Consider the following 11,724-nt stretch of genomic DNA (forward strand, 5'->3'; position numbering starts at 1 on the left):
TATACAGTACTAAGAACAACTTGATGTTTCTGACTGTACAATACTAATTGTTTACTGACTGACAAACATTTTAAGTTCCACTAAATTAAAAAACAATTTGTGGTCATTTTTTAATCACATTTCTTTATTATCCTTAAAATTTCTAGTACAATACTTAAATTAATATAACACTGTATGCAAATATTAACAACAACATTGCCACTATTGTTATAATCTTACAATGAAACAAAGTCTCAGATTTAATTTCTGTAAAACTAAGTTTAGGCTTTCTACAACTTTGTTTTTCTAGTTACATTACTTATATTTTCAAAATAAAATGTAATTATTGTGTAGCCACAGGTGCTTGTTTCCAGGCCAGGCATTACTGCCTGAATGACTGTCATGGATTTAGGTGATCCAAACGTAAGTGGAACACAAATGGGACAAATATGACATAGTGAGACAAAGGAGGAAGAAAACTAAATACACTGCACACAGGACAGGGACTATCAAAATAAAACAGGACACATGAGACATGGACTGAAACGTGGACTTGACACTGTGACTGGGTAAGAACAGACATGAGAACACAACTAACTTGAACACATGGAACACAGACGAGGCAACAAAGCCTAAAGACTAGAAACTAACAAATATAACAGGGGAGAATTAAGGAAAATAGAAATACAAATAACAATGCCAAGAACAATGCTAAATCAAAAAATTATTCAAAACCAGAAACACATAAACACTGGGTCCCCAGACTCAGAGCAATGAAAGATTTGATCTGTGTTAACTACAATAGGATTATCACTTGCCCCTGCATACACTTCAAAAATTTTATAGAGCCCATAAGCCAATGCTTCCTTCTCCACTATCGAGTAGTGTGGACCGCAGAAGCCACCACAGCCCTACAGGACTGTTTTGACAACACGGTTTGGGGTATATTTGCAGAAGGAACAGAATTGGAGGGCCACACACCTCTCATACTCTCATACATACTGAGAGTGTAACAACAACAAAGACTGTTAAAGTGTTCTCATCACCATCTTCAACCTCTCACTGCTACAGTCTATTATACCATCCCGCTTTAAGTCAGCCACTCCAGTGCCCAAGAAGAACATGGTGAGCTGCCTGAATGACTATCGCCCAGTTGCATAAATGCTTTGAGAAACTTATCGGCGGCCTAACTCCCAGCAAATGGGTGATAGAAAACATGAGTACGAGCAATTTTTTTTACATTTTGTTTTGCCGATGCCCGTGACACCCCCCACAACGATGCCGCCCCAGGCAACCGCCCGTGTCGCCCGTATCAAAAACCGCTACTGCCTGCATCTGAACACAGCCAGTAACCTTTTAACAAGTCAAATTTACTGACAAATTTTGCTGAGACTATCCCGTCCACACAGTCATTGACACGTGACAATGGAAAGAATCCATCTTTGTGACCTGGTTAACTTTACGACAATCGGTGCAGGGTTGAAAGGTCAGATCTGGTTTTTGTACAAGCAAGCATGGGGATGATCAATTTGAACATGAAGCAATATTATCAACATGTACTTCACTTCAGACTTCAGTTGATCCTGTTTTTCCAGTGAAGTGTGATAGAAACGCTGCCAAACATTCCTCCCCAGTTTCGACCCTCCCACTAACCAACCCCTCTGAAAGAGCTGCCACAACAATTGAATTCACATCCTCTGCACCACATACAGGAACATGGTAGAGATTTAACAGGTTTACATTAAAAAGTTGTGATTTCCTTCTGCGTTCAAGAGTAGCAACCAGATAATTTTGATCTGACACCTGCTGCAGTACAGAATATGGACAAGTTAATATCAGGAAGCAGTACCAACACTTTGTCCCCTGAACTAAACTCAAGTGTTTCAGCTCTACAGTAAAACTGATTTTTCATCTGTGTTCAGTTGAACTTTTGCCTGTTTTACAGCTTCATACAACCTCCTTCTAAAGCCATTAACATAGTCTGCCAGATTTACAGGAGGTGGGAGGGTCTTCCAGTCATCCTGTAAAACTGCTCCTGGACCCTGAACAGTGTGAACAAAAACCAATTCATATGGGCTGAACCCAGTACTACCTTGGGTGACTTCTCTTGCTGCTAGCATGAGCCACGGCAGTCTCTCCTCCCAGTCAGGATCCAGTTCTGTATAATAAGCATGCAACAAGAACCTCAGGGTTTGATGGAATCTTTCAATAGCTCCCTGCCTTTGTGGATGGTTCTGAGGAGAACCTGCTACACGATAATAGAGGACCAGGTGAATGGGAACTGTTTGATGAGAATCACAGGTCAGAATGAAGCTTATAATGGTTCAAGAAGCCTTATTCTAGTCACATCTGATCAAGCAAGATATCTAAAAAAAATAACTATGAGAAAATTAGGTGAGTGTTTGTGACAGAAACAAATAAAAGTGCAGTAAAGTCAGAAGTGAATCTTGTAAAGATAAACTGTGGTTATTGGGACACATTTCAACTCAAAGGAGATAAAAGCAGCATCACCCTGTTGTTACTGCCACATTCACCTAAATGACAAATAAATAATAATATCAATTATTATTATTAGTAGTAGTATTAATAATAATAATAATAATAATAATAATACATTATATGTATATGCCACAAATTTATTTGTGGTAACATCATGACAAAAAAATGCAAAACAAATGTTCCTAAATGACAATTTTATTCATTTCTGTACATCTGATGTCATAAAATATATTACACACATCTATTAAATGGCATATAGTGACTCCTGAAGACCACAATGTAAGAAGTCTGACAAGCAAAACTACAAAATGAAACAAATGATTGAGCAGATTGAAATAGTTACAAAAAGGATCTGTAAAACAGAGCTACAAAGAGTAAGTAAGTAAACATTTTGTTGACACAGTAAGTGATGGACAATCAGCCAAACACAACACGAAGAACTCGTGATCCATCCTTTGTTATACAATTAAAACAAACAGCATTTATAGTCAGAGCCGTGGGAAGAGAGTGCTGAGGTGTCTGTGTGTGCATGTTTAGACACCTTTTTAGCACATGAAATTGGCATGATGCTGTACTTGTGGGGACCAACAGATCACTCAAGGGGTCAAAATGCCCAAAGCACCTAGGATTTGGTATTAATTTTTCGTGGTTATAAATAATTTTTGATTTTTTTATATGAAAATGAGTATGTGTGCATGTATGGTGGTGGAAGGGATCACAGCTGTACACAGCAGAGTCCAAATGTCACAGGCACACAGAGATTTCAAGTACTCAAGTCTTGCAACTCTTAAGAAAGCAGACATTTGATATAACCCTAAATGCACAAAGTTAACTTAACATTTTAGAGGCCCCTGTGGCTTAGTTGGTAAGCCAGGCCATCTGCTATTGGCATAGTTTGTGGTTTGATCCCTGGCTCCCCTGTGTGTCACAGATCCTGAGTCCTGAGTTACCCCCAGTACCCCAAGGCTTGTAGTGAGAAAGCAATCTGCTCAAAGTGAGTAGAAAAGCACATACACACACTTATATTATTTACTAAAGGATTCAGATTCATACATACACCAGTCCACGTACAACAAAGTCAAGTGTCCTGTTGCATTCAAGGGATTCATATCAAAATTACTTCTTATTGTTACCTTTATCTAGGTGCATGATTTTAATGCTGCAAACGTGACATAGCACTCAGAGGTTTAGGCTACAAATGTCCAAATAAGGGGCAGTGAAAAAATTGGTCAAAGTGTTTAAAATGTCTGTGAAGACATTTATCCGAGACACGTGAGTGAGTGAAGGAGACCAACAGTGGGATAATCCAAGAGCTTTCAGAGGAAGTTCCTCAGTCTGCTGGTTGTCTGCAATTTGTTTTATAAGGGATTAGAAGATAAATAAAACAAAACTTTAAAAAATAGTGTTTTCATGCTACTGTGATAGGAATTGGCTAATAGCTGATTTTGAAAAATCTACCAGCTCCAGTTACTGGTGATCAGTACGTAACATCATTTGATCATAATATGTCCTAATGTTTTTTCTTAAAGAAACAGGAATAGTGTCTAAAGTGTTTTAACAGCTTTATCTTTAGAAGAGATTTTGTCATTTCTGTCTTTTGCAAAAGGTGTTTCAACACGCATGCTAACAATTGTTTCTGTAAATTCATACATTTGCACTGCTGTATGTAAGACTTAGTTTTTACTTTTCAAATGAAAATAAAAGTGAGAAAATATAGTACATAAAAACCTGAGTCAGGAGATCTTCATCCATGCATGTTATAATGAATAATGTTGAAAATTGGGCAAGCAAATGCCTGGTAGAGAGGTAAGAAAACTCTGTTTAAACACAGAAAAAACATTAAACTGTTACTGCACACCTGGACACATATATTGCTTATCAGTGATGCATTCACTGCACCAGATCCAGTGCATGTGATTACTACTGCTTTTGCACAGTAGAGATAATCAAAGGATCGCTGTTTTTCTCATTTTGTTTCAGATGTGGACTGAAGTACGGGAGGATCTCACCACCGAACGAACACTCAGTAAATGAGTAGATGTGAGACTGAGATGTCACATCGTAAAAGGACACAAGACCTTCCTCATAATCTACAAACACCCCGACTTTCCGAGGTTTCCTTTTAGGTGACAGGCTCCCTGGTGGTGTTGTTAGGGCTGCATATTTCTGATCTTCATAATGTACAACAACCCAGTAACCATTGTCAGGACTGATTGAGAGTTTCCCCTTGCGGTTTGCGTCACGTCTCGCCACACCCAGATCCCACCCGGGCTTATTCCTGACCTCCACCTCCCAGTATGCCCTGCCAGAGGACAGCCTGTTGAGCCCCAGGACACTTCCAAATACATCAAACCTCTGCAGAGAGTCAGGATCTGTCGACATATTTCCACTATCTTTCACTTTTTTCCCATTATCAGAAATTTCAAGTCTTTGGTGTGCGGTGGTGGGGTCCAGCTTCACGTCCACTGCGGTCAAAAGAACACACGTGATTAAAAAGATGATTTAATTGTTACAGTACGACCAGAAAGAGATCATCAACAGAAAAAATATAACTCATGTCATACAGTTTCAACATCTCACCAGCTACTTGTATTAACTGGATAAAAAGATAACAAGTGAGAAAATATTAAAATTGGTTATCTTAAAATGATCTTTGCCATTGTTTTCTAAATGACCTTTGAATATTACATTAGAAAATTAGATTTTAGTTTAGTAAACTACATTTAAATGCCGGAGTTTAAAGAATCTAAATACCTATACTGTAAGTATCATGGGGATTTTATTTTGAAATCAGTTATAACTTAGGTCAAACATGATAATTTCCCAAAGGATTTTTTCCAATAAGAAACTGAGGATCCATCCTTTCAACATTTGAGCCGCACCTGTTTCCTTCTGTTAGTCAATGTCAACATCTGGGACTTGTCTGTTGTCCATCAGTGTGTCTTGTATGTATTTACAATGAAAATGTGGAACAATTGCCATTTCTTTCTATTTTAATACTGTTCTTAATTTGACATACACACCTGCAAATGTAGGAATCCTCTTGAATTCTGTGGAAGTAGAAATCTGAGTAAGATGCAGTATATCAAGTATAGATTTTAATACTAGTCATGATGAATCAAAAGACTCACCGATGGGTGAGAGTTTATCCAGTTCCTTGTGAATTTGCTTCATCATGGTTGAAGTCGTAGCTCTCAGTGTGCCGAAGGACAGTGAAGTGTCAACATGTACGTTTTTCCAGTTAGAGTCATTCAGGCCTGTTAGAGGAGAAACCTGTATATGTGTACAGACATCATTAAATGTAATGATTTTAAATGAAGCAGAACTGACACAGAATAGAAATTAAATGTTTCCTCTTTTAAGTGCTTTTATGCTCCAGTATTCAAAAGACCAGAAGATGGACTTCAGGACCTTGTGGCTCACCTCCAAGTCTGGGTTTTTGATTGACTCATCAATGGCCTTTTTGAGCACATCAATTTCTCTCTGAAGCTTCTGGAGGAGATCCTGAGTGTCTCTTTTTACTTTCCGTCTCCTAGAGTGTGCACAAGAGAGCCTATTTTATTCAAATGTACTGCACCATAGCAACACAAAGGATCTCCGTGGTGATGTTAAGCTGTTCCTCACTGATGAACTGAGAGACTAACTGCAACATCATAATCTCACAGGACCAACCTTTCCTCCAGAGGCTGAAGGGCTTGCTGCCGAGCATCCTCCACAACTTTTATTATGTCTGAGAAGAAATCGTTGACTTCCAGCCACTCTGCATCCAAACTAGCCTGAAAGCCGTCAAACAGAGTGGAGGGTTTAGAGCAAAGATATTAAAGCAAACAAAACAACAAAACAAAAAAGTCAAACATATGTTACAGTCTTTACCTTGCAGTCTGTTACTGATGATCTGACTTCTGCCATTTTGTGCTCTCTGATATGAATTTGTTGCTGTAAATGAGCTTTCAGTTTTTCTTGTTTAGCCTTGAAAGAGGACAAAGGACACGTATAATATTTACAAGTTATAATGAGATTAAAAAAAAAGAGTCGACTGTTATGCTGAGATTTGCTGGCACGAGAGTTTTGTGTTTTTCAGGTTTGCGAGCATTTTTTTTTTTTTTGCCTGTATTTGTATAGCGCTTTTAAAAGAGTTCCTGCTTTGAGCTTGTACCAGAGATGATAGCACACATGAAGCATGTCACTGGACACTGCAAATGTTAATGTAATGGTGGATAAACAATCCAATTATTAATCAACCTGGAGAACTGATTAATATTGGGCTGGAAAATGAATTCTCATAAACAGCAGTTCCTCTAGTGGCCACTGGAGGATGGCTCCGAAAGGGATTCAGTCCCAACAGACAGACTCTAGTGTCAAAATGTCAGGCTAAATAGGATTAAAATACATGTTTAAAACCAGGTACAAAAAGTTTTACTGTCAAAAAATTGGCTATATGATCTATCTATGTGGATATTAATAAAGGCCTAAAGTTAGGGGTGTGGTGGCTTTGACTGAGCTGTATGCAAACACAGAGCTTTCTGTTTAAGACTGATTGCTGCTTACTGAGCTGTGAGCTGTGCCAACCATAAGCTACAACAAGAGCAACAGAGCGCAAGCGTCAACTTTGACCTTACGCTCAAACAAAGAAGGTCAAGGTAAAATGCTTAGTCATCCTAGGTGCTCATGTCCTCCAAGGCCTATTGTAGTGAAGTTCTGTTCACCAAAATGAAATCGGCTGGAGTTGTTATTGGTATCAAACATCACACAAAATTTGAAAATGATATTGAAAACTAACATCTTCCTAAGAAACAGAAAGACAGGCAGACAAACAAACAAATGGAACTCGTTACATTTTCTTTACCTTTGGAGGAAGAATGAAACTAATGTTTATGTAGTTTTACTTTGAAGTCAGCAATGAATCTGTTGAACGATGCAGCCAAAGGCTTGTTAAATTCTTAGCAAATGAGCAAAATGATGCCTTTGGCCACCTTGTGCTCTTTATGAGGAGATTTATTTTGGCTTCATAATGTATACTTCAGTATGGGTCCATTTTACATGCATCTGAATGGTCGTCCTTAAGAAATATGCAGTACCTGCTGTCCACCAATAGAAAAGTCCAGAACTCGGCGAGCTCTGGAATCTTCAAGTTCAGTAGTTAGATGAGAGCGATGTGGAGTCTCAAAGACTGTAGAGAAAGAAGACTGTCACTGTAAACTGTTCTATGCCTGTTATCAGTTATGAATGGTTTAAGCGTGATGTTGGGGTCACTATACTGCTAAAATACATAAAATGCTGAAATACATCAACGGTTACTGTAAACTGGGATGATAACAGCAGTTTTAGTGAGGACATTTTTCCTGGTCCTGCATCAGCACAAATGCTGTACCATCGGTGCACTCACCAGAACTCTTTAAGTCATCCACAAAAGGCTCTTCTATTTTGATTTGAGGTTCATTGTAGCTCGGTTTATGGGAGAACCTGGATTGTTCGCTTTGAGGGATCCTCATTCCTTTTGGTGTGCATCCCATCATTCCCTGGTGAACTCTCAAGCCGTGGTAAGTTGTATATTTGGTCCAACCGCAGTGGCAAACCTGTTTGTTCATGTTGGATAAGTTGGGTGTCTGCAACAGAATATTATCAACATATTTGTCAGTGAAGCAAAAATGAGCAGCGTATGATTTAAGGATGTAGTTCGTGTCTAATTTAGTTTAACAACATCCTTACCTCTATGTCTATCTTTCCCTAAATTTCACCACACCTCTACACTCCTCTGGTAAGCAGTTTCTATTTCATCTGTTTCTTTTCATTTTTGTAGGCAGGCGATCAATAAAACTTAAATTAACAGCTTTATCATTTCTATTTATTTTTTGTGACCATAGTAGTCGTGGTATAGACTGCATACTGGCTGTATTTAAAACCGTCAGAAAAGTAAGTGTTGTTCCAAATTATTTGAAGTATCTTGCTTTTGTTAACATTTTGAACCAAACTCAGAATGTGATACTAATGGTACAGTAGTTGAATGGGTTTAATAAGGGTTTCAGGTTACATACTCTTTACCTTTGGAGGAAGAATAAAACTAATGTTTATATAGTTTTACTTTGAAATCAGGAATTAATCTGTAATGCAGGCAAAAGGCCTGTAAATTCTTAGCAAACTGGCAAAGTGATGTTTTCGGCCACCTTGTGCTCTTCATGAGGAGATTTATTTTGGCTTGATAATGTATACTTCTGTGTAAGTCCATTTTACATGCATCTGAATTGTCGTCCTTAAGAAATATGCAGTACCTGCTGTCCACCGATAGAAGATTGCAGAAAATTACGAGCTCTCAAATCTTCAAGTTCAGTAGTTTGACGAGAGCGCTGTGGAGTCTCAAAGACTGTAGAGAAAGAAGACAGGCACTGTAAACTGGGATGATAACAGAAGTTTTAGTGAGAATATTTCTCCTGGTCCTACATCAGCACAAACACTCACCAGAACTCTTGAAGTAATCCACAAAAGGCTCTTCTATTTTGATTTGAGATTCATTGTAGCTCGGTTTATGGGAGAACCTGGATTGTTCACTTTGAGGGATCCTCATTCCCTTTGGCGTGCATCCCTTCATTCCCTGGTGAACTCTCAAGCCGTGGTAAGTTGTATGTTTGGTCCAACCGCAGTGGCAAACCTGTTTGTTCATGTTGATAAGTTGGGTGTCTGTAAAAAAATTTTGTCAACATATTTGTGAGTAAAGCAAAAATGAGCGGTGTATGATTTAATCATGTCTAATTTACTTTAACATCCTTAACTCTATGTCTATCTTTCCCTAAATTTCACCACACCTCCACATCCTCTGGCAAGAAGTTTTTCTTTCATCTGTTTTCTCATTACTGTTTCTCTTCATTCTAATAGCCAGGTGATTAATAAAACTTAAATTGAGAGCTTTATCATTTTTATTTTTATTTTGCGTGTGACCATATAGTTGTGGTGCAGACTGCATACTGGCTGTGTTTACAACTTTCGGAAATGTAAGTATTCTTCCAGATTATTTCAAGTATTGTGCTTTTCTTAACATTAGGAACCAAACTACTTGTACAGTAGTTTAATGGGTTTAATGCGGGTTTCAGGTTAAAAATAGCTTTTTCGGTTCAATGCTGTCATAGTTACTAACACAGATGTCCTTATATCAGAAATACATATCCATATGAGATTAATGAGATATTTATTTATTTCTCTAGCCAAATGAAAACAGGAAGTTAAAGAGTTCTGTCACAGTAAGATTACATTGTGATTACATCAAGAGTGACCAGGGCTTAAGATTAAACAACATGCAACATGATTGACCTAACATGTCTGTGACCTCCTGACCCAGTATGAACCTTCCAGATCCCTCAGGTCATCTGGATCTGGTCTTTTATCAGTTCCCAGAGTCAGAACCAGACACGGAGAAGCTGCATTCAGCTTTTATGCTCCTTATATCTGGAACAAACTCCCAGAAAGCCTCAGATCAGCTGAAACACTCAGTTTATTTAAATCCAGGTTGAAGACTCACCTGTTCTCAGCTGCATTTGAATAAAGCACCAAATCCACACTTTTAAGCTTAAATTTCAAAACTTACATTTTAACTACTGATTTTATCTATTTGTGATTTTATCTGTTTTGATTTTATATACTGTTTTGTTTGTTTGTTTGTTAATTAGTTAGTTAGTTTGTTTGCTTGTTTTAATCAATTTTAAATCATGCTTTTTATTTGTTTTTGTTTCTTATGGCTCTGTAAAGCAGACCTTGTTGTTGAATTGTGCTATACAAATAAACTTGCCTTGCCTTGCCTTACTGTGGGAGGAAATACCCACCCAGGCACAGGGAGAACATGCAAACGCCACACTGTCCCCAGCCTGAATTCAAATCTAAGACCCTTATACAGTGCGACAAAAGTACTATTCAGTGGTTCATGTGTAACAGTGACTGTTACACATGAACCGTTTGGAGTTGTGTTGCATAAGTTTGTGTCTAATCCCAATCAACTTGGTGTAGGAGAAAAAATGAATGTTTATGTGTGGTTATAGTGTACATGATGTTTAGTCAAATATAAATGTACAAAGACATGGGTCGTGTACATAACACGGGGATCTACATAAATGCAATTAGTAACAATAAAACGAAATTAGTTTTATTGATGCAGGTCACCATAAAACATGAATTTATGGTTATATCATGTCTCTTTATATAAACCCATACATAAATCTACCTTTCAGTGTTTGACTATGCGTGAAGAAGGGGGAAGTGACATTTTCCTTTGCACAGCACAAACACTCACACCATGTCTGCTCTGGACTAGAAGGAGTTAAAATGACTCTCCAAGAGTAGTATTTGTATTTCAGGTTGGATTTGTTTATTCCTGCCATGGAAAGAAAAGCAGCCTAGTGGAAAAAAGTAGTTTGAGCACACACCCCGCAGGTTGTAACAGCTTCCTTATCTTCAAACGATCGACGTGTAATTAACTGGAGTTTGTGTCTATATAACGTTGTGTGCTGCACTCTGCAAACTACCAGTTAACGATCAACTTGTTAGATTTTAATTCACACACAAGATGACTTCACAACATCTACACAAAATAAAATTCATATAATATATAATATTATACAAAGTCGTAATATTTTAAAATGATCTGATTCTCCTTCACTCATGCAGGCACGAGAGGGAGTGTTAGTGAGATTGTCAGGTTATTTTGTCATGAGACTTTTCAAAAAGTAAACACCAAAGTGCTGAGCAGCCTACCTGCTCCTTCGTATCTCGCAATGTCTCGATCCTCGGCTGTGCGATCTGCTGCTGTCTCCAAACTTTGCTCCTCTCTGGTTCAGTTTCAGTTTCGTTTTTTTCCATATTAATCCCGAAACCAGCCCTTTAAATTCAACTGTAAGGAGTTGCGACACGTCACTACGAAATACTCGGTTACTGGAAACGTCATGGAAAAGAAACAAACACACAAACGTCATGAGGAAAAAAAGGGGAAAAAAAGAAAGAATAACGAGAGAAAATAAATACAAACACAGCTGACATCTTCCTGATCCTGATATTTTGAATATTTTTAACTGATATTTTTTATAACAGTATTTAACGTAGCTTACAACAGTAGCACAATACATATTAAAACAAGCTTCCGATAAAAGCCGTTTAATGTGGAAGACAGGCAGTCAAGGTGAAATTATAATGAGTTTAATCAGTTAATTAGTTTTTTATGCCGACACTTTTTTTCGTGGTTAGAAGTGGATTGTTTTTTTTTTTACC

At 37.9% G+C, this 11,724-nt stretch overlaps 1 protein-coding gene across 3 annotated transcripts; it reads right to left on the minus strand.

Annotated features, from left to right (window-relative positions):
* Positions 1-2,664: 2,664 nt before the first annotated feature.
* LOC146714368 (E3 ubiquitin-protein ligase TRIM21-like) lies at positions 2,665-11,413 on the minus strand. Of its 3 annotated transcripts, XR_014918802.1 has the most exons (12): positions 11,215-11,413; positions 8,935-9,153; positions 8,748-8,839; positions 7,865-8,084; positions 7,557-7,648; positions 6,352-6,447; positions 6,151-6,254; positions 5,890-6,010; positions 5,610-5,751; positions 5,502-5,528; positions 4,207-4,943; positions 2,665-3,824 (listed from the first exon to the last, which is right to left on the minus strand). XR_014918802.1 is itself a non-coding variant. In XM_085450842.1 (11 exons), the coding sequence occupies exons 2-11, from the start codon at positions 9,134-9,136 to the stop codon at positions 4,399-4,401; spliced, it is 1,629 nt and encodes a 542-aa protein (XP_085306968.1). In that variant the 5' UTR covers positions 9,137-9,153; positions 11,215-11,413; the 3' UTR covers positions 2,665-4,398. The 3 variants fall into 3 exon arrangements, 2 of the variants coding, with proteins under 2 accessions (XP_085306968.1, XP_085306967.1); XM_085450842.1 differs by having other exon boundaries at positions 2,665-4,943; positions 5,902-6,010; XM_085450841.1 differs by having other exon boundaries at positions 2,665-4,943.
* Between the last annotated feature and the right edge of the window lie 311 nt (positions 11,414-11,724).

The sequence above is a fragment of the Copadichromis virginalis genome, linkage group LG3 (assembly GCF_057382275.1).
Source record: "Copadichromis virginalis isolate Kocher_CV1m ecotype Utaka linkage group LG3, C_Virginalis_male_GT1.1, whole genome shotgun sequence".
NCBI classification, from domain to species: domain Eukaryota; kingdom Metazoa; phylum Chordata; class Actinopteri; order Cichliformes; family Cichlidae; genus Copadichromis; species Copadichromis virginalis.

What these genes read in the sequence shown, in the direction of transcription:
- LOC146714368 (XM_085450841.1), bottom strand. Translation starts at nt 9,136, where the DNA reads ATGAACAAACAGGTTTGCCACTGCGGTTGGACCAAACATACAACTTAC. An exon ending in GGATTACTTCAAGAGTTCTG is followed by an intron (nt 8,840 to 8,934) that starts GTGAGTGTTTGT and finishes CTTTCTCTACAG; the next exon opens with TCTTTGAGACTCCACAGCGC. An exon ending in TTTCTATTGGTGGACAGCAG is followed by an intron (nt 6,448 to 7,556) that starts GTACTGCATATT and finishes TCCTCTTTCAAG; the next exon opens with GCTAAACAAGAAAAACTGAA.